This window comes from Lissotriton helveticus, chromosome 11 (genome assembly GCF_964261635.1).
Source record: "Lissotriton helveticus chromosome 11, aLisHel1.1, whole genome shotgun sequence".
NCBI classification, from domain to species: domain Eukaryota; kingdom Metazoa; phylum Chordata; class Amphibia; order Caudata; family Salamandridae; genus Lissotriton; species Lissotriton helveticus.
The window spans coordinates 1,000,872,553-1,000,895,268 of record NC_136072.1 but is presented as its reverse complement, the minus strand read 5'-3'; the positions used below and the strand labels follow the sequence as shown (position 1 = coordinate 1,000,895,268).

The 22,716-nt window shown below is 47.3% G+C and overlaps 1 protein-coding gene across 2 annotated transcripts in view; it reads left to right on the top strand.

Moving 5' to 3' along the window:
* The first annotated feature begins 4,707 nt into the window (after positions 1-4,707).
* LOC144792385 (aldehyde dehydrogenase family 3 member B1-like) overlaps positions 4,708-22,716 on the top strand; it is a 277,000-nt gene continuing 258,991 nt past the window's right edge. Inside the window, exon 1 of one of the 2 annotated variants that reach the window (XM_078667363.1) lies at positions 4,708-4,835. In XM_078667363.1, the coding sequence (XP_078523489.1) occupies positions 4,753-4,835 (83 nt within the window). In that variant the 5' untranslated portion in view covers positions 4,708-4,752. Of the gene's footprint in view, positions 4,836-7,621; positions 8,023-22,716 lie in introns of those variants that run through there. The other variant, XM_078667364.1, reaches the window with a different exon arrangement.

Sequence of the window (22,716 nt, the reverse complement as noted above, 5' to 3'; positions counted from 1 at the left end):
GCAGGAAGAGGTTGTTTCTTTCAAAAGTGAGGGGTGGTATCACGCTGTCTTGGTTGACATGGCAATGCGCTATTTGAATCAGATGACTGGGTTGTGAGGGAATCCATGCGATTTTTCATTTCCTGTCAGCTGATAGGTGGAGCAATTTCTCATTATGACCGATATCCACACTTGAATCTGTGGTTACTTATTACTGTTGCCAAACAGGAGAAGTTCTGTAATTGTCGGTTACATTTTAGGGAGATGCTTGATGGACAGTTCTGGATTGGCTAAAGTCAACTCTCGAGTCACTGGATGTTGACACCAAAGGAAGTTCTGAGATAGAGTTGTATGTCACCTGTGTATTAGTGGATCTCCGTGCTGTTATTGGGGAGCATAGATTGAAAGTCTTGGTTGTGATCGTTTTTCTTGCCTCTGTTCCCTGGTTGTGGTCATTTTTTCTTGCCTCTGTTCCCTGGTTGTGACCGCTTTTCTTGCCTCTGTTCCCTGGTTGTGCTCGTTTTTCTTGCCTCTGTTCCCTGGTTGTGCTCGTTTTTCTTGCCTCTGTTCCCTGGTTGTGCTTGTTTTTTTCTTGCTTTCTTGCCTCTGTTCCTTGATTGTGCTCGCTTTTCTTGCCTCTGTTCCCTGGTTGTGCTCGTTTTTCTTGCCTCTGTTCCCTGGTTGTGCTTGTTTTTCTTGCCTCTGTTCCCTGGTTGTGCTTGTTTTTCTTGCCTCTGTTCCCTGATTGTGATTGTTTTTCTTGCCTCTGTTCCCTGATTGTGCTCGTTTTTTCTTGCCTCTGTTCCCTGGTTGTACTCGCTTATCTTGCCTCTGCCTCCTAGTTGTGCTCGCTTTTCTTGCCTCTGTTACCTGGTCGTGCTGGCTTTTCTTGCCTCTGTTCCCTGGTTGTGCTCGCTTTTCTTGCCTCTGCCCCCTGGTTGTGCTAGTTTTTCTTGCCTATGTTCCCCGGTAGTGCTTGCTTTTCTTGCCTCTGTTCCCTGGTTGTGCTTGCTTTTCTTGCCTCTGCCCCCTGGTTATGCTCGTTTTTCTTGCCTCTGTTCCCTGGTTGTGCTCTAAAATCGATTGCAAAAAAATGGATGGAGCAAGGGTGTATAGGTGGAGCAATTTCTCATTATGACCGATATCCACGCTTGAATCTGTGGTTACTTATTACTGTTGCCAAACAGGAGAAGTTCTGTAATTGTCGGATACATTTTAGGGAGATGCTTGATGGACAGTTCTGGATTGGCTAAAGTCAACTCTCGAGTCACTGGATGTTGACACCAAAGGAAGTTCTGAGATAGAGTTGTATGTCACCTGTGTATTAGTGGATCTCCGTGCTGTTATTGGGGAGCATAGATTGAAAGTCTTGGTTGTGATCGTTTTTCTTGCCTCTGTTCCCTGGTTGTGGTCATTTTTTCTTGCCTCTGTTCCCTGGTTGTGACCGCTTTTCTTGCCTCTGTTCCCTGGTTGTGCTCGTTTTTCTTGCCTCTGTTCCCTGGTTGTGCTCGTTTTTCTTGCCTCTGTTCCCTGGTTGTGCTTGTTTTTTTCTTGCTTTCTTGCCTCTGTTCCTTGATTGTGATCATTTTCTTGCCTCTGTTCCCTGGTTGTGATCGTTTTTCTTGCCTCTGTTCCCTGGTTGTGATCGTTTTTCTGGCCTCTGTTCCCTGGTTGTGATCGTTTTTCTTGCCTCTGTTCCCTGGTTGTGCTCGCTTTTCTTGCCTCTGTTCCCTGGTTGAGCCTGTTTTCTTGCCTCTGTTACCTGGTTGTGCTTGTTTTTCTTGCCTCTGTTCCCTGATTGTGCTCGCTTTTCTTGCCTCTGTTCCCTGGTTGTGCTCGTTTTTCTTGCCTCTGTTCCCTGGTTGTGCTTGTTTTTCTTGCCTCTGTTCCCTGGTTGTGCTTGTTTTTCTTGCCTCTGTTCCCTGATTGTGATTGTTTTTCTTGCCTCTGTTCCCTGATTGTGCTCGTTTTTTCTTGCCTCTGTTCCCTGGTTGTACTCGCTTATCTTGCCTCTGCCCCCTAGTTGTGCTCGCTTTTCTTGCCTCTGTTACCTGGTCGTGCTGGCTTTTCTTGCCTCTGTTCCCTGGTTGTGCTTGCTTTTCTTGCCTCTGCCCCCTGGTTGTGCTAGTTTTTCTTGCCTATGTTCCCCGGTAGTGCTTGCTTTTCTTGCCTCTGTTCCCTGGTTGTGCTTGCTTTTCTTGCCTCTGCCCCCTGGTTATGCTCGTTTTTCTTGCCTCTGTTCCCTGGTTGTGCTCTAAAATCGATTGCAAAAAATGGATGGAGCAAGGGTGTATTTTGGAAAAAGGGGATACATAAAATAAACATGGTTGGGTAAAACATACACGAGTATGGCCTATCACAAATATGTAGTATAATCTATTCGAGTAGTTCCGCATGTGAAAGAATATAATCATGTAAAACAGTTGATTGGTCTTAGCTGGAGACAGTTCTGACAATACAAAGTGCATGTACGTCAATGCGAGATATAAAACAAATAACAAAACTAGGTATATAAGATCAGCACTTCAGTTCAATTACTTTAGAGCTAGCATGTGTCTGGCTCTGTGTGTGTGTGTGTGTGTGGCTCTGTGTGTGTGTGGCTCTGTGTGTGTGGGGGGGCTCTGTGTGTGTGTGGCTCTGTGTGTGGGGTTCTGTGTGTGTGTGTGTGGCTCTGTGTGTGTGGGTGCAAATGCAATAGGTCTCGCATTTGCGAGAGATTAAGCTATTACTCTCTACTACTCTCTAATGCTTACCTATTCCCATTGTAAATGACAATACCATATATTTATCGGTTTTAAAAAAAAACAATAAATGAAAAAAATGACATTTGCAATGCCAATAGCACTAACTTTAACAAAGACGAGACCATTGCATTGAAATGCTTGTCTTAAAACATGAGGGTGGTGAGACAGCTAAAGCTCCCTCCTGACCATGCTTAAGAACAAAACTTGACCAGCAAAGGAAGTGATACATATACTTCCACCCCATCTCCCATAAGTCATTCTTTTCTTGTTGTGTCATCAGTCCACTAGCAGATCCTAGGTTGGGATTCCTGCCTATCTGCAAACTTTTCTCTTAATCTCCAACTTGTCCCTGGCCCTGATGGATTAAATATATGCAGATGCATTGTGGGCAGGGGGCCTCAGTCACTGTGTGAAGTACTGAACTACCCTGAGTGAGGCAGACCTTCTTCAGATCTTGCAAAGGAGGAGCACAGACATATGCTGTGTTGAAACAGATGGACACCTCTCCCAAAGAGACCCCGTGGAGGTGGGCACACCAAACAGAGTGGGATAGAGGTGCAGGTGCACGCGTGAGCGGACTCGCTCTGGTCAGTCGCTGTGAGGAATTGTGGACAAAAGCTGCACACTCTAGGGCCATTGCATGTAATGCGTCACACGGGTACCAACATATTAATAGCATAGTTACCAACGGTCCCGTTTTTGTAGGGACAGTCCCGGAAAGTTGGAAACTGTCCCGGGTAATATTTTGTTTTCCATTTTCTTTAAGAGCTCAAGTGAGTTCCATACTTTCATATTCGCATCTTGCATCTCACCAGTGCTAATGATGTTTTGCTGGAGTTAATTGCCACTTCTGATTTCAGTTACTCATAGATGGACTGATGCCTTCCCATTTCAGGTTCACTAGAATCTGGCACCCAGGGTGTAGTTGCTGCACGAGTGGGTTTCGTGTTTATCCCTGCGTGGACGAGTGGGTTTCATGTTTATCTCTACGTGAGATCACCGTGGGTACTCCATATGTGTGCTACCGCCTACAATCTCTAGGCATGTACTCTTTCCTCATAATTCAAGATCAAAGTGTTACAGATAGTTTTTTTTTTAGATGTTTATAGATATTTATGCGTTCATCATAGAGTTTATAGCTTGTTTAGCTACGGCCCAGATGAAGGTTCCTCCCACTTGTGTGATCCATCATTTCCACCTTTGAACGGGGTCATCAACCCCCAGACTGGTTTTGGCCTTCGTGGGCCTCAACAGAGAGGACATGGCAGGACCAAGCTTGATTTTCATATGGTTGGACCCACTTTGTAAGGGGACAATCGAGCTAAAAAATGAAGGATTGTAATGTGTACCATAGTAATTACAAGTGATTGAGATGAATTCCAGCCTTCAAGGCATCACTTTTTGTGCTGTCTAGGGTAACAAACGACAGCATAAACATTTACCTTGGTAATTCAAAGGACCACCATGCGATCCCCTAAATACAAATGCATCCCCAGATCTGAGATTGTTGAGCTGGCCCTAATGGTCATAGTCCTAAATACTTTGGTGTGCCATTATGGTTAGGGGTGGGTGATATGGATACCTCCTGCGAGATTTCACAGCTTTTCTTGTTGTGTTAGGATATTACAATTATAGCAGTTGTGTAAAGCTCTTGTGATCTCTTCGTGCAAAGGCTGTTGTATATTCTCGGTGTTTAAGGTCTGAGACAAACAAGGGTCCTGTTATTCTCAGATTACTTACTGGTAATTCCTATGACCTCCAAGTAATCTAGGTGTCCACTCTCCTCCTGCATCTTCCCATAGTGGCCCCTGCTCTGCCTCTGCGTGCTCTCTCTTCACCCCGTCACGGTGGATGTTACGCTGCTGGGCACGAGTACCTACTCTTTGTGACGTCACGGCGCCGAGACGCCGTGCTACAGAGGAAGATGACGTCGCAGTGGCGAATCATGTGACGCCAGGTATGGGTCTTTCCATGGCAACGCCGTGTGGAGTCCAGAGCTGCACACTAGCCGAGAAGCAACCACACGTGTATGAAGTGCTGCACCGGAGGAGGGCCGACCCAGGGCATCGGCGTGGGACACAACCTGGAGCAGCATTCGAGCCTAATGTGTCGGTGCGTTTATGGGTGTTGTTGAGATGTGGTTTGCGCTGGCTGAACCTGATGTTGGGGCGACTGACGCGGAATACACAGGTCTCACTGTACAAGGAAAAAGCTTAGGTCAGGCGCGCAACACCCATTGGGCTCACCGGGCTTCATGCCCGCCCCGCCACCCCCCCCCCCCCCCCGTGTGTGTCAGCCCGGGCTGACACAGCTTCGCGGCTGGCGACGTCTAATTGCAGGCCGCACCCGAGTACTTCACAGGTCTTTAAAAGACCGTTTAATTGTAAGTGATGCTTTTGTTATGTATTCATCCCTTCTTACAGCCACTCTGGTTACGGCTGGAAGAATTGGCCGCCCCCAAAACTGTTTCATCCGCCCCCGTGCCCCCCCCCCTACCCCAAAATTTGGCTCTAGTTGCACGCCTGGCTTAGGTCCAAGAGAGCAGGTTGTAACTACACAGAAGCTTGGTCACCTGTACAATTGTATAGATGGATAGGGTGAAGGACCATCACATCTTTAAGTTTAAAGAAAGCTGGGTTTAGGAAACGACGTCACTTTACATCTGCACAGCGCGAGATACGACTCGAGTACATTTCTATAACTGGATAGGAAATCCCTTCACAATTATACCTGCGCAGAGAGCGGACTCTCATGAACACACTTATACCTGCACAAAGAATACCTTCACATTTATAACTGCGCAGAGAGCTGACTCTCCGGTACACACTCATAACTGCACAGAAAACACATTCACATGTATAACTGCACAGAGAGCGAACACTCTGGTACACACTTATAACTGCACATAAAATAACTTCACAGTTATAACTGCACGGAGAACTGACTCTGGCACACTTATAACTGCACAGAAAATACCTTCACAGTTATAACTGCACAGATGGCTGACTCTGGTACACTTATTTATAGTTACACAGAGAATATCTTTACGTTTATACCTGCACAGAGAACTAATTCTCTGATACGCATCTTAAATTCTAAAGAGAATTTCTCCGCATTTAAACTGCAGAGAGAGCAAACTCTCTGATACATATCTGTCTCTGCGCTAGGTGATTTAGTACAAAACAAACTGCGCAGTCATACCAGCATGACAGCTAGGTCGGGGTATCTTCACCCTGTAAGCTCAAAGAGCGCTGGGTAAGGGTACACAGCTGTGAGATAAGTCTTAGTCTGTGGTACACATCTTTATCTCTGAGAGCCTGGCACATCTGTATCTGCAGAGAGCTGGGCCTGGGGTGCGCATCTGTCAGATCGGTCTGAGGTACACATCTTTATCTCTGAGAGCCGGGCCTGGGCACATCTGTATCTGCAGTGAGCTGGGCTTGAGGTGTGCAGCTGAGAGATAGGTCTGAGGTACACATCTTTATCTCTGAGAGCCGGGCCTGGGCACATCTGTATCTGTAGAGAGAGAGCTGGGCTTGAGGTTTGCAGCTGAGAGATAGGTCTGAGGTACACATCTTTATCTCAGAGAGCTGGTCCTGGGCACATCTGTATCTGCAGAGAGCTGGGCCTGGGGTGCGCATCTGTCAGGTCGGTCTGAGGTACACATCTTTATCTCCGAGAGCCGGGCCTGGGCACATCTGTATCTGTAGAGAGAGAGCTGGGCTTGAGGTGTGCAGCTGAGAGATAGGTCTGAGGTACACATCTTTATCTCAGAGAGCTGGTCCTGGGCACATCTGTATCTGCAAAGAGCTGGGCCTGGGGTGCGCATCTGTCAGGTCGGTCTGAGGTACACATCTTTAGCTCTGAGAGCCGGGCCTGGGCACATCTGTATCTGCAGAGAGCTGGGCTTGGGATGGCAGCTGTGGGCCAGGTTTGAGGTGCACATATTTATCTCTGAGATAAGATAGGCCAGGTCTGAGGTACATATCTTTACCCCAGAGTGCAGGGCATGGCTGGGCACACCTTTTTCTGCAGAGTGCAGGGTGTGCCCCCAGTTCTGAGGTGCACATTTTTATCTGAGAGAGCTGGGCCTGTGCACATCTGTATCTGCAGCTGGGGTTTGACCAGAGGTGCATATTCCAAAGTGATGTTGACGAAGGTCAAGTTTGACTGAAGATAGTTTTTTAAAAAGTTTTTTTATTTAATGCGATTTTATATAGCGCGAACCTTACCCGTGCGCAAGTGCTGCCCTGAGGGCACCATCGAGGTTAAAAACAAACACACCAACTAGGCCTACTTACAGTCTTTGAAGGAAAACTTCAATTCCCAGAAGGCAATGTGCTGTTATGTTAGCGCAGCAGGATTAACTGGAGTCATGCGTGATCTGAGACCACTCGGCAGCGATGCAGCACGTCATTCGAATGCTTGTTTTGTGTAATGAACAAAAACCTGCCTGACTTTTGCCCTGAAATGACATGACAGCTGATGATGTGAAATGCTCGTTTTCTTTCCTTGTTTGTAGACTCGTAAACGTCTGTGTCAGCACATGGTAAGACTAATCCCTGATGGACCTAGTTACCAGTTGCCCGAGCCATCTGGGTTCACATGTTACAGCCCTCGGCTTTACTGGTGCAAAAACCATCTTCCCAATTCTTTCGTTCCGTTCAATCTAAACAAAACTACAACTCCCAGAGTGCTCCGGGTAGTTGAACGAAAGCCGTGGAATGTCTAGTCCCCAGAGAACCTGAACTATGGCCATGGCCTGCAGTGGAATATCTGGTCTCGATTGACCTTGGCTGTGCTACAGCTTCCTGCCCCTCCCCCTTCCTTGGGAAACCCAAAAGCTGTTCGAGGGGTTTTAAGAAGGGCCTCTCTGCCAAGGGAAAGCTTCTTTTGTTTCTCTTTCGTCCGGGTCATGCATATGCATTTTGGGACCTTTAACTATGTCTCCGCAGCCAGCTGACGTTCACTCCTGAACTCTCGTGCTTTTGAACCAATCAGTCAGTGAGAGGTCAGCAGCTCCCGCACCAAGACAAAACCAGTCGAGCCACTTCATGGACGACATTATTATTTTTAATTAAAACCTCTAAACGCCGGCAGCCCCTCTCCCACCTCCGCCCTTTGCAGTCTCACGCCTTGTCTTCATTTCTCTTGCCCTGTCTGTCCACCACAACTTCCGCCGGGTGTCAAGAGGCCGAGGGTCCTTCCTTGCAGCTGCAGAGCCGTTCCTGGAGGCGCCCGGGTCCGCCATGGATCCTCCGTCCCCCTCTCCCTCTCGTTGGTTCAGAGCCCTGCGAAGGTAACTAAGCTGAATGCTTGGGAGTTCGATACCTCTTTTACAGTTCGTGTTCTTTTTATTAGTTGCGCTTTAGTTAAAGCTATAAATGGAGCTTACTACTCGCGCTTCAGCGCCAGTAAGCGCTATATAAATACAATTACAAAGTGCTGCATGCATGGTAGGTACACCTTTGTTGTATCTGGAGCTGACTCTTTACGCAGTCAAGACTCGATCGCTTTTCTCATAAACACACCTTGCTTTGTTTATTTCTGAGTTTTATAGTCTAGTTATTGTATTTTATGTGGCTCCTTCGGCGTTCAAAGTGAGGAGCACAGCATATTTAAATTTAAAAAAATAACACACTAAGGCGGGTAATTGTGGTTGCTGGTCTGTTATCGTGGCCCCAATAGTTGATGCTCTGTGAGGATATGTAAATGTGTTTGTATTTATATAGCGCCTTCTACTGTAGGAAGCTGGCTCTCAATGTAGTGTACCAGAATGAGGTCTAGTGTCCAGGTATGCCTTACTACTACTAGTGTACAGGGGCTTGCTTTAACAATTCCAAGGTGCTCTATTTGTGGTAGTGTGGTCAAACAGCCGTAGGCGTATCAGAGGGGAGTGTTAAGCATCTGTTGCGCACACAGTCAGTAAATTAGACAGACACTGAATAAGGAGATCTGACCCTTATTTATAAAAATAGCACAGATGTTTATATTAATTTAGACAGCAAGATCTTCTAGCTCAAGTATAAACTTTTTGAGTTACCGATTTTCAGAAACCTAGAAAATACAGTTGTCAGGTTTGCAGCACAAGCCTTGAACATGGTAATGTTGTCCTGTGTAAGAAACAAAAAACACACTCTGGGCGTCTGTAGCTGGGCCTAATGTGCTCCAAACGACAAAAGAACACTGCTAACCAAGTCAGTGGGCGTTGCTAAGGCTATAAAACATATAGCTTGCTCAAAAAGTGCCAAACAAAGCAAACCGTATGTTGGGATTCACTTCAGATAAAGAATAGACCCATACAGAGAGAAGTTGGATGTCCATCAACGTCAGATGTAGATCATATATTCTCATTTGGTCATCCAAATAGGAATAGTGTGTCCCATGATCATTGAGACTAGTCCATAACCTAGATTTGTCTGGGTCTTATCTCCAAATGCAGTTAAGACCGTGTGAGCAAAAAAGGATCGTGATGGAGTCCAGTGCAGTGCAAAATAGCATGTGGTTAGTTAAAAAAGGATAGTAGATCAATACAAAACTTTAATATAACTTGATCACTCCCTTAATAAAAACAAGAACAGTGCAAAGGTGCAGTTTTAAGCATATAACTGCATGAATTCGGCCAACATGTTTCAGCCTGAGGGAACCAAATCCCACGGCTTTCATCAGGGCCACAGTTCTTAACGTTTGCTACTGCATATTTACAAAAGTGAAAAATGACTAAATCAATCAAAGGATACAACTGTGTTATAATGAAGTTACTTTCAATCCTCTGTATCAATCAGTGTCGGTTTTATCTGTTCACAAAAAACAAACAGAAATATTTTGCATGAATCCCAGCAGTAAGAATGCCTGTAAGTCACTAGCCCATATTAAGGTTACTGCAAAATATTAACTACTATGTACTAACCTGTATTGTACAGGGAGCAAACCTCACCTCTCCTGGAACCTTGCTCAGGATAATATGAGGCCCCGCTCTAGAAAAGGTAAAGAAAGGGATGAGGGGGGAAAGCCTAAGGTTTAAGTAACCTAGTCTACCTCCCAAATACCTGCACTGATACCCTTATAGTCTTTATACCTTTTCGAGCATAAAACCAGTCTCTAACTGTGGAACAAAAAAAATAGAAGGGGGACTTCACCCTGGATAGGTCTTTAAATATTTTCCCTCTGACCCCTCTTCCCCGTTGTGTTTAATGTTGTCCTATGGCAGAAACATACAGTGCATAGGGTCAACGACTTACAAAACTGTTCTTCTAGACTTAAGGTAAGTAGATGCCAAGGGCCAAGAATGCACCGTGAGTTCAGGTTTACCTGCCATGGGGTGTCTGGGTAAAGAGGTGCTTTTCGCGGTGGTAGCCTCAAATGCTATACATTGAAGTCAATAGAGAACAGTACTTGCAAAGAACAGCTGCACGTGGGGATTGGGGGAGTAGCTTTGCAGAACCCATGGCGGGGGGCTCTGCTCTTGATGACCACAGAGACAATGTTGGTTTCAATGGCCTCGGGCTCGGGGGGGTCATTTGCATATGTGTAGTCTGGTGGGTCAGTGAGGCTCTCGCAGTTCTTGGTGCACCTGCAGAAGAGGGAGAAGAAAAACAGAGAGACTACTTTGGCATGTAGCTGGTCTCTGTTGGAGTCCCTCTCATGCAGGTTGGTTTTGGGGCGATGGATTTTGGGCTGAACACAAACAAGTATTGGTGCTTGCAACAGGCTCGGGTACCCCGGGTATTGGTGCATGGAGGCTCTGGGGTGGATCAATGTCTCAAAGATTGAATGAGTCGATGGGGTTGGCCTCCTGACCACTCGGTAACCACCTCCAGGGCTGCTGCTGTGTTGGTGAACCGAACTCTGCAGTCGGTGGCTGCAGGGAAGTGGCTCCCCCACTTTAAGGGAGATGCTGGCTGGTTTATGAAGTGCTGGCAGCTCTCAGAGGCTTTTGAAGGATGCACAGCTGCAGGACAAGTTGGGTCTTTGCAATTGTCGAGTCAGGAGCTTGCAGGGTTTGGCACCAAGTCCACAGCTAGTACTCAGTTCTTGCACTCTTCAGCTCTTATTCGTCCTTCTTCTTTAGTAAGGGCAAATCTAAGTTACTGGTGTCGGGGGGCCACTAAAATATTCAATTTAGGGTTATTAAGGGTAGTAGCCAATGGGTCTGAGAGAGCGCAAACAGACCTAAATGTATGAGTGCATCACACTTACCTGTAGTAAGCACAAATCATGAGGAGAAATGCCATGAGTGCTAGTAGTATCTGCAATTATATTCTGAATGTATAGCTAATGTAGAGATTTAAGTAGAAGTGGAACTAATACAGAAATGTGTGACACTATATGATTTTATTAGATGTGATTATTCCTGAATCCATGTCGTGTAGCTGTTAAAATGTAAGATGGCATGTGGTTAAACGCAGAATGTGGTAGGCCTCAGGGCCAGAGCTAGAAGGTGTTTCTTTTCACGACATAGATTGCACTAATGTTTTGGTCATTGCATTAATGGGCCATGATTTATAGATGTGTTTACTGAATAATAGAATAAGAGTATTAACATGCTTTAATTAATGAAGAAGTTGAATGCTATAATCATTATGAGAAATGTTGTAGGCCTGAAATGTTTTAACATTGATTTACACGTATTGGTCTGGGCCGAGAAATGTTGCGAACCTTTTTGGAAGTCTATGAGAGTTGGGTTCTTGGCTGCAGATGTCTGTCTGCAAGAGAAAAGGGAGGATCCGATTATTAATAAAATGAATAGAGGTCTGTTCAGTAGATGGCCCAGACATGGAGGAGGGTTCCGGAATGTTTTAAGGGGTATCAGCGGGCCGGAGAAGAGTCTGAGAAGCAAGGTCAACTCCAACGTATGAGGCCCAATACAAAGCAGCATGGAAAAAGCCAGAAGCTACACCACGTGAGGGGCGTCTCACGAGGGGCGTCTCAAATGTTGTTGACTGTTTTGTATTAGGGACAGCACCCCTGGGTGGAGTTAGAGCAGATGCCTGAGGACCCTTTAGAGAGCGGATGGGTAGGCAGAGAGGGGTCATGACTGGAGAACTATAGGTTTTCACCAAGAGACTAAGAGTGAGTGACTTCCCTTGGGGGTCATTCACTGCTGACACCTTTTGTTAGGTTGAGACTTGGTTAAGTAGGGATACCATCTAGAGCAGGGTAGGGACAGCCTAACCTGTGTGTTTTTCCTCCAACTTAAATGAAGGAGAGATCTCAATATGCGTCAATGCTGATAGCTTTATTATTCTTAGAACTCGTGCTGGTAATTTCCGTTGCTCGTCTGAGGGCTTTCAGAGAGCACATGTATGTAGTTGGACCTGTGTATCTCGTGAATCTCATTCTGAGATGCCTGTATTTGCAGCTTATCCTAACCTTACAATAAACTTTTGAAAGCTAGAAGTTGTTTGTGATCTTTTGGAGCGGGGTCCTTTATTGGGTGAACTAGCTTGGTAAGAGATGCACTTTCTTCCCTCAATGACAGGCAACAAAGGTTCAGTCGACCAGATCGAGGTTTAGATCAATAGTGATAAGGTATCGATCAAAATCTCGCCCTTCCAGTTGGTAGCTATAGAGGATGGTTGCCTTCTTGAGGACGGTGACCTAGGCCAGGTTAGCTTACCCCAAGGCCCCTAGAGATCGATGATCGGAAGAATCGCCCGCCGAAGAAGATCCGGATGACGTGAGACAGAAAAAGCAGCAGTATCGGTCGAGAGTGAGTATAAAGGGTCATGCGTGTTAGATTGCGGTGTTTTTGTATTGTATCTATGTTGTAATGTCTGGCGGAGTTGAATGTCTGTAGAGTGACTGTGGAACAGGTTGTGAGCGCGCGCAACCGGTGGAAATCTTAAGTTCAAGGAGAGCTTAAGTGGTTCGGGTGTATCGGACACCCAGAGTAATTGTCAACTAGTGTGAAGGGGGTCATGAGGTACCATTGATCACCCGAAAGACCGAGATAGGGGGAACGTAAGAGTGAGTGCGTGAGTAACGGACGCTGGTCGGAGGTTACTGTGTGTGTAAGCAACCTATCAGAGAGACGATAGACATTTCGTCAGTTGTGTTGACAATTACATATAGACTGTGGACGTACAGTCGAGGGAAGTGACCGCTTGGTCGGAAGTAGTCATTTTTCGGTGTATGAATGGGACGCATGCATGACCGGGAGACGAGTTGAGAAAGGAGGGGTGCTGCTGCGAAGCGGAGAAAAGTGACGTCAGGAAGTGTCGCGCTGTGATTGGCCGACCGGAGAAAGACCGCGCTGTGATAGGCCAGCTAGCAAAGACGTCAGAAAGTGGCGAGCTGGGATTGGCCGACCGGAGAAAGACCGCGCTGCGATAGGCCAAGTTAGCAAAGCCGCGCCAGGATTGGTGGATTGTCATCAGGAAGTAAACAGAGTAGCGAGGCTGGATATTGTGCGTATAATTATGAAGTGTTTTAAATGGCTGAGAGCGGCGTTTAAAAAAGAGAAGCGGGGATCGGATGAAGGGGAAGAAGCCCCGCCGGAGGGTACGCCGGCTCGTTACATGGCAGTGAATGTTGGGCTGCATACGATCCTTTGGATATCAGAGTGGAGTAAGATTACGGAAGGAAATGAGGAACTGACGTTCCCGAAGTACGGGACGTTCAGATTAGAGGTGTTACATCGATTAAAATCAGTCATGACCTCAATGAGACCCTTGCCTAGACCGACCCAGTTTGAAGCCCTTGATGCATGGATTAGGGCAGCGCATGAAAAAAATATGAACAGACGACAGGAAAGGGTGAAACGATCGGTAAGGGCAGTACAGGATGCCAGATGGGATGCGGATGCTAAAAGATGGAGAGTGCATAACATGGAAGTCAATAAACTGTACCCAGTGTTAGAGGTGCCCGGAAATAAAAGCCCCCTAGAAGAAGATGATGAGAGCGAAACAGAGGACAGTCTGATAAACAGATTATTGACAGACAGGCCACCCCCGTATAATAGAGCAGGGGGAGAGGTTGAGCATAGTGAAAGAGAGAAGGGGGGCAATGCAGGAGAGCATGGACCGCTTCCCAGTTCAGAGTGGGATCCTGAGGCAAAGAAAGAGCTGTCCCAGCCTAGTCAGGTGCAACAGGTAGTCGGGAGGTTTGTGGTACAAAGAGCGCCGGAAACGGAGTGCGCCACATCCTACGCATTACCAGATGCACTGCAGGTACCTGTTACCATAGGTCCTATAGTATCGATATATGACCCAGAGAGAGCAAGAGGGGAAGAACGGGTACGGAAGGACGGAGAAAGAGCAGAGACGGCAAGGAGGAACGATACGATCAATTCCCCAAGTCAGATGCCGATACCCAGAGAGTGGAGCACCCCGATGCACACAGCAGGGGATCCAGGAGGGGATCCTGGGGGCCCTAGATGGCCAGTGGATCTGAGGGGATCTGGACGAAAATCCTTTCAAGAGCTAAATGAGTACATGAAGAAGTGGGATGAGGCAGTGGAGGCTCACAAGAGCATCATAGCTGCAGAAGCTGAAAGGGAAAGTCAGGACAGCAGAGCTCGGACTCACTGCGGGGCTGGGGAGAGCAGCCCGGAGTGGGACTGGAGAGAGAGAGATAGTAGGGGAGTCACCCATTGGGCCCGGAGTGGAGATAGAACGGACCTGGAAAACGGGGGCCCCGGGAGTGGAGGGGTGGCGCGCCCAATACTCAGTGAAGGGGAGAGGAGAACGCAAGAGTACAGAAACAGCTTTAAGTGTACCCACTGTGTGCCCGGCACCAGAGAACTGAATGGGAGTTGTGAGAGGTCGCACCATAGTCCCTGTGATGACGGAAACGAGCGCAGCCCAGGGAATATGGGGAACCAGGAAGGATCGTATCGGATACTGAGTGATACTAGGCAAAGGGAGAGTAGCGACCAGAGGGAAAATAACAGAGAGGCGTACGGTGAAAGGAGAGAAGCAGGAGAGAGTGGGGGTAACAGGCCCGTGTTCCATCACCTTCCAAGATCGGATGGCCGAGCATGGGACCTGGAGAGATGGGAGCAAGGGAGAGCACTCATTAACTCTCCCGAGCCCAAACGTAGAGCTCGGAGTTGGGATGGTAGGGAGACCAGTGAGCCCCCTTCGAAAGACATATTGCGAGCTGAGATAAAAGCCAAGAGACTCGATGTCGCCAGCTTAAGGTCAGACCTGGATGACATGATAGATGGTACCCTGCCTTTAGAAAGACTGGAAATGTATGAGCAGGATGAAATACTGTATATGGCAAAGGACATCACTCGAAAAGCGAGAGCAATCCATGAGAAGTTAGTCGAACTAGCAGGCAAATATATGGTGGACCTGTCAAGAACCAAAGCATTACAGGGTAACCACAGGCTACATTACACAGATCGAGACCTAGATGAGAGGAGAACGATCGGGCTGAAAACGCACATAAGGGAACTGATCACTGGAATAAGGACATGGAGGGCACTAGATAAGTGGGAAGAGAGGTGGTCCAAGAAAGGGACCGTCAGGAGAAGCACGCTTGGTACGACACCAGGAAGGCTGCAGGGAATAGAAGCATACCCTTTGCGTGAAGTCGCAAATGGGAATTATGTGCATGTCCCTTGGAGTAGGGGAGATTTAGCTGCTTTTACCACCTCCTTCCCCAAATTGCGGGAAAACCCAGTGGAGTGGTACAAGCAAGTTGAGAGATTTGTAAAAATCTCAAAGGTCCTATGGATAGATCTGAACACGCTGTTTGACATTGTAGTACCAGGAGATCTGTGGACAGCATGCAAGGTTAGCGCTGAGTGGCCCACAACGGAGCCGGAGAGAGATGCTAAGACTAATGGGCCGTCCGAGATTGTGATGGCAAAATTTGAGAGAGTGATGACTTGGCTGAAAGAGAAAGTGCCAATGCAAGACATAGATTGGGTCAAAATAGACCGAACCAGACAGGAACCCAAAGAGACAGTCCACGAATATTATGAGAGATTGCTGAAGGCGTTTAAACAGTATAGCGGCTTGGATGTAATGGATCCAAAAGACATAGGGCAATTTGTGTCCAAGTTCGTCCTGGGACTGAGACCGGATATTAGTTTAATGATTCAGCAACACTTGATTTGTTGGCAAAATAGACCCCTAGACGAAATACTGAGATATGCTAGGTACTGCTGTGATGAGATAGACTCCAAGGCTAAGAAACTAAAAGAAAAATTGATGGTGGTACAGATGCAGGCAGCAGGGAAGGGGGGACAGCAGCAACAGCAGCAAGGAACAGGTACAGGAGGAAAGAAGCAGTACAGTCAGAACAGGGGCAATGAGGAGAGTTCCACCTTTAGACCCAGAATAGACATAGCTGCCTTGAAGAAAACGACTAGGTGCCACCAGTGTAACGAGGTGGGGCATTGGAAACGCGAGTGTCCCTACAATGTAGAGATAGGAGAACAAGAGGAAGAGGAGGAAGAGGTCCAGAGCGCGCCTACGAGAGGGGTGACGCCATACCAGGGAAAGGTGCTCAAAGGGGGGGGGGCTCCTCCCCAAGCCCAGTTCCCGCAACCTCCCCGAGTAGGGAATATGGGTAAGACCTATAGACAGATGCCCCTGTTTGTAGAAGGAGAAGAGTGCTATTATGTGGACCCATTAACCGGACAGAGAGTGGAAAGAGAAGACTGCACCCTCGGGGCAGCCTTGGAGGTGGACCAGAGGGGACCCTATGTCGAAGCAGAAGTAGCAGGGTGCCCCACGACATTTCTGGTGGACACAGGAGCCACTAGGTCCACGATCAGATCAGCTGCAGTTCCAGACCTGCCCATGTCTGGAGAGACCATACAAGTGGTGGGGGTCGCAAACAGGAGAATAACCAGCCAATTGACAGAACCGGTACAGGTGAAAATAGGGAAGTACAGCGATGAGCACCAGTTTGTGGTTTGCGATTCAAGTCCTGTGTGTCTGCTAGGCAGAGACCTGTTGTGTAAATTGAATTGTACAATATACTGTACACCTCAGGGAGTGGAGGTATTGACCAATGATGATGACGCAGACTTCAAAGTTGCAAACTCAAGAATATGCGTGGAGCTGTACCCTACTTTGACAGTAGATGAGCTCCCCTGGGACTTGAGAGAGACAGTGGCACCAGAAGTATGGGACTTCACTGGGGAAGAGATTGGATTGGTCAAAGGGGTGGACCCAGTGAAAATTGTAGTGAAACCGCATGCTGAGTTCCCAAGAACACCCCAATATAAATTGACTCCAGAAACGATTGCAGGCATAAAGCCCGTGATCGAGTCCATGATTAAACAGGGAATACTGAAAGAAATCGTGGGTAGTCCATGCAACTCCCCGATTATGGGTCTGCAGAAACCAAATGGGAAATTCCGGATAGTACAGGACCTTCGAAAGATTAATAACATAGTCGTTTCGTGTTGTCCAGTGGTACCGAATCCATCAGTGATACTGTTTCAGATTCCATTCCAAGCTGAGTGGTTCACTGTGATTGATCTTTGTCAGGCTTTCTTTTCGATCCCTCTGGACGAAGAAAGCCATTTTCTTTTCGCATTTAAGCTGGAAGGTCGCGTCCTAACATGGTGTCGTATTCCTCAGGGGTATACAGAGAGCCCATCGATCTTCAACCAGCTTTTGAAGAAAAATCTTGAAAGTCTAGTGCTGCCCCAGAAGTCAGTTCTGGTCCAGTACATAGACGACCTCCTCGTGGCGTCAGAAACAGAAGAAGCTTGCAGGGAGGACTCCATTGCTTTGTTAAATCACCTAGCTGCCAATGGGCACAAGGTGTCCCCGGGAAAGTTGCAGTACTGCCTGACAGAAGTGCAGTACTTGGGACACAGAATAGAGAAAGGCAAACGAAAGGTGTCACCAGATAGGATAGAGGCGATCATGAAAATGAATGCGCCTAGGACACAGAGAGAGGTCAGGATGTTCCTAGGGATGGTGGGTTATTGCCGACAGTGGATCGCGAACTTTTCACTGAAAGCAAAGCCCTTGCAAAAACTGACGCATAAGGAGGTGAGCGATCCGGTACCATGGGACAAAGACTGTTTGATGGCATTCCTACAGCTGCGAGAGGACCTGTGTCGTGCTCCGGCATTGGGAATGCCTGATTACAATAAACCATTTTTGCTTTACTGTTGTGAGAGAGAAGGTTGCGCGTTGTCTGTGTTAGTCCAAATCCATGGGAATGCCCGTAGACCAGTTGCTTATTTCTCGGCTACTTTAGACCCAGTAGCCGCAGCGTTGCCCGGATGTCTCAAATCCGTTGCTGCAACGGGTGTCAGCATTGAGAGATGTGAAAATATCGTCATGGGGCACCCGTTAGAGGTGTGCGTGCCCCATTCTGTTGAACTGTTGATGACCAGGACCAAAACACAGCATCTGACCAACAGCAGGCTCACGCGCTATGAGCAAGTTATTCTTGCTGCAGAGAATGTGACCCTTAGGAGATGCTCTGTTTTGAATCCTGCCACCTTGATGCCACTCCCAAATGATATCGAGGATGATGATGAATGTACAGACCATGACTGCCTCGATGTGACTGAACTATGCACCAAACCCAGACCCGACATCGTAGATGAGCCACTGACCGACCCAGACGAAATTTTCTTTGTCGATGGCTCATGTGTAAGAGACGAAGTTGGGCAGTTGAGAGCAGCTTACGCTGTTTGTACAATTACTGGAGTTGTAGAAGCTGGGTGCCTGGAAGGAGTACACTCCGCTCAGGTAGCCGAGATTATTGCCTTGACACGTGCTTGCTTGGCAAGCAATCAAATTCGAGTCACCATATACACCGACAGCCAATATGGTTATGGGGTGGTTCATGATTACGGGCAGTTATGGTCTCAAAGAGGGTTCATGACCTCTTCAGGCTCTCCCATTCGCAATGGAGAGTTTGTGCGCCTGTTGTTAGAGGCGTTGCAATGTCCAGCAGGTATCGCAGTTGTAAAGTGCACCGCACATACCAGAAATGTGGACTTCGTCTCGAAAGGCAATAGATATGCCGACGAAGTCGCGCGGTATTGCGCGGAACAAGGGTACTCTTTCACAGAGGTGGAAGTGGGTGGAATAAATGTAAGGACTGAATTAGCCATGATATTGGAAACTGTTGATACTTGGGACGAACTGGCAAACATGCAAGAAAATGCTCCTGATTTTGAAAAAGAAACATGGGAAAAGGCAGGATGTGTAGTGGGTGAGTCCCATTTTTGGGTCTCAGCAGATGGCAGAGCAGTGTTGCCCAATGAGATGGTGAGCCCAATGGCCAGACACATACATGGTCCCGTACACCTAGGGAGAGACGCTATGCTGAGAGTGTTTAGACAGACTTGGTACAATCCTAAGTTTAGAATAGCAGCAGAAGCAGTGTGCCAGCGTTGTGTGACCTGTCAGCAGCTGAACGTAGGGAAAAGAACACCAGTTGCACTAAGCCACATAGGAAGGTCTGGAGGTCCATTCAATCGAATGCAGATAGATTTCATTGAAATGCCGAGGTGCAACCGCCTCCGCTATGTCCTGGTGGTTGTTTGTGTATTCTCCAGATGGGTTGAGGCATACCCTACACGTAGGTGCGACACCCTCACAGTGGCCAAGTTACTGCTTAGGGAACTCATTCCGCGCTTCGGGGTGCCGGCCTCTTTGGAATCAGATAGGGGAACGCATTTCAACAGCGAGCTTGTGAAGATGATTTGTGCGGCTCTGAACATAGATCAGAAATTGCATTGCAGTTACCGACCAGAAGCCTCAGGAATTGTGGAGCAGATCAATGGCACGATCAAAGCCAGAATTGCAAAAGTGTGTTCCTCAACGACCCTGAGTTGGCCTGACGCCCTGCCATTGGTCCTCATGAGCCTTCGTAGTACCCCAGACAGAAGAACGGGGTTGTCACCACATGAGGTGTTAATGGGGAGAGCAATGAGGCTGCCATCTGTCCCAACTACTGCACTGTTAAATATCACAGATGATATGATCCTGGACTATTGTAAGGGGCTGTCTGACGCCATTCATTCTGTGTCCCTTCAGGTGCAGGCTGCCGAGGTTCCATCGTGCCAGGGCCCGTGCCATGACCTGTATCCTGGGGACTGGGTCCTGGTGAAAAAACATGTGAGAAGAAGCTGCCTGGATGTTCGTTGGCGTGGGCCCTTCCAGATCATTCTGATCACGAACACGGCTGTGAAGGTGGGAGGCCTGCCCAATTGGATCCACGCGTCACATACGCAAAGGGTTCCAGCACCTCTGGAAGAAACAGCTCCTCTCTCGGATAGACGTCCAGCAGAGGACCGAGAAGCCATAGAGGGGGCTAGCCAAGCTGTAGAGGTGCCAGCGGAAGCAGGGAACGAGTCTGACCAAGCTGAGGACGGTCAGTACAACAGCGAAACAGACGACGCTACAGAAGGAGAAAGTAGCTGGGAGTACGAGTCAGACACTGACAGGTCTGACAGAGAGCGAGAACAGACAAGAAGGAGAAGGAGTAGAAGGGCACGTGGAGAAGCTAATTGGCCGCAAAGAAGGAGCTCTAGCCTGAGGTCAACTCCAGAGATAACCCTTCCTCCGATATCAGAAGACTCAGACCCGGAAGAAGGTGCTCAGGGCGCTGAAGCACCGGACCGAAGAAGGTCAAGAAGAGTGCGTGTGCCTAGCAGAAGATACTCCACCCCTGAGTGGACATATCTGGCGACAAATGTCTTTGAAACAGGAGACAGGGAGGATTCGAGCGGTGGTGGTGTCCAGTTCTGAGCCCATCGTCACCGTGGAAATACGACTGTTGGTACCCGGAGTCGAACAAGAAGGGTCACTAACATTCATGCTCCCCAGACCTCCCCGCCTCAGCAAGTTAAAACACATGTTTCTCTCAGAATTGCAATTCCCCGACTTTGGTACAACGATAACAGCCCATGAAGAGCACAATCTTCGTTTGGAAATACTGAACTTTGCTATCGAAGCTGCAGGCACAAACCTGATAGTAGATGCTTAAAGGACTTTGTAAATAAAGCGAGCAGAAAAAGAAGATTACCTAGCGCCCAGGAAGCAGAGAATATTAGGGACCTTCCCTTGAGTTGATGGAGAAGGGCTAGGGTTGTCTTTATTGAACTGTTAAAGGACCTTTGCGAAGAAGGTTGTCAGCTTCCAGTTGTGTGGATTTTAAAGACAAAAAGAGTAAAAAGAGACTGTAAAGGAACGAGAAGAAAAGAACTTTGTGCCAAGATAAGAGAGAGCCATATTGTCTGACGAAATGGAAGCCGGCACCCAGAACCGCAGAGCTAAATGTATAATAGGTACACTAATAGTAGGAGTGATAATATTAATAGCTTTAGTGGTAACAATTTCTTATGTAAAGGGACATGAGGAAGAGGCGAAGGTAACTGATGTGAAATCTGTAGAAACGCTTACACCCACTGTTGCTGGTGAGAAAAGGGAAAACACTCAAGAGAAAGCGTTATTAGCTGCAGAAGCCCGCAGGTTACACGTAGATGAGTCCCAAGGAGACTTTAGGTCAAATGCTTATGCTAAACTCTTATATGAATACGTGGATGCCATGGAGGTTAAGGACTGTTACGTCTGCATGCAGTTGCCGGCGTCTGTAGATGAAGGCATTAGATATCATCACCTCCCGCTGACATATGGCATTACATGTAGCTTATTGCTTAGTATATTTTATGGGAGAGATAGTTTTGAATACTATTTCTCCAACTATGATTCAGTGTTGCCAGAAGTCCCAAATTATAAGCAGATGAACAAATGGGACTACTGGAAGAGTGAAGACAGATTGGCCAAGTTCTTCATTCCTTGGATTACCTTAGATACTTCACATGCCCGTAGAAATAACCTGACATGCAAAGTGTCAGAAGTCGAGAAGAAGTTCATAGGGCAGGTGGATGATCGTTACAGGAGACAAAAGATTTTGAAAAAATCAGGACAATGGAAAACAGATTGGACCGAGGAAGAGAAGGCACACAAGAGAAAGGGTAGTAGTGGTCCAATAGCTTTAGATAAGACGCAGAGAGGAAAGCTATGTCTTCACCGAGCCAAAACGTATTACGAAAATGTATACGTGGGAGAAGTCAGCTGTGAACATGCTTTCAATATAGAGTACTATACTAAGGATTTCCTGAAGGGAATGCAAGTGATTCCAAATGTGTATTTTGTATGTGGAAGAAATGCCTACGTGAGACTACCTGACAACTGGTATGGATCATGTTACCTAGCAATTGTCTTCCCCAAAATATATCATGCACAAGACTTAGAGATCATCGAGGGCAAGACATCATCGAGGGGAAGGAGAGATATAGGAGATGCAGAAATGGTTGGAGATGTCTTTGGAGCTATGTTCCCTCTTTTGGGACTAATCCTTAATGATGTTAAAATTAGACGACTGGCAACAGTCGTCGACAGGTTGTCTGCCAGCACTGCTCAGTCCTTAATGCTGGTAGAAGGAGAGATGCAATCGATAAGGGCTATGGTTCTTCAGAACCGTCTTGCGTTAGACGTCCTACTAGCAAAAGAGGGCGGAGTCTGTAAGGCTTTGAAGGTCCAGGAATGTTGTACCTACATTCCAGACAATTCAAAGCCCCTTGAGAAAGTTATTAGGAACATAACTGATATTCACAAGGAGATCGAAGACTTGAGTAGAGAAAATGTCTGGGAAAAGGTGGGCCACGGAATGAGTGAAGTTGGAGGGTGGATCTCCACCTTAGGCAAAAGCTTTGTGTGGTATATACTAAAACCTATCATCATAATATTGATCTGTGGGATCATATTGTGGGGATTGGTGAGGGTATTCAAATGGTACAGAGCAAAAAGGTCAGAAAGGGCCCAAAGAGAGCAGCTGCAGAGATTGGCTGCCATACAAGATAATCAGTACAGGAGTCTGAGGGCTCTGGAAACGCAGAGACAAGTTATGCTAGCAATAACTGCAGTTTAAATGTTAGTGATGACCCCGAGAGGTCATCAAAGGGGGGAACTGAGAGAGCGCAAACAGACCTAAATGTATGAGTGCATCACACTTACCTGTAGTAAGCACAAATCATGAGGAGAAATGCCAT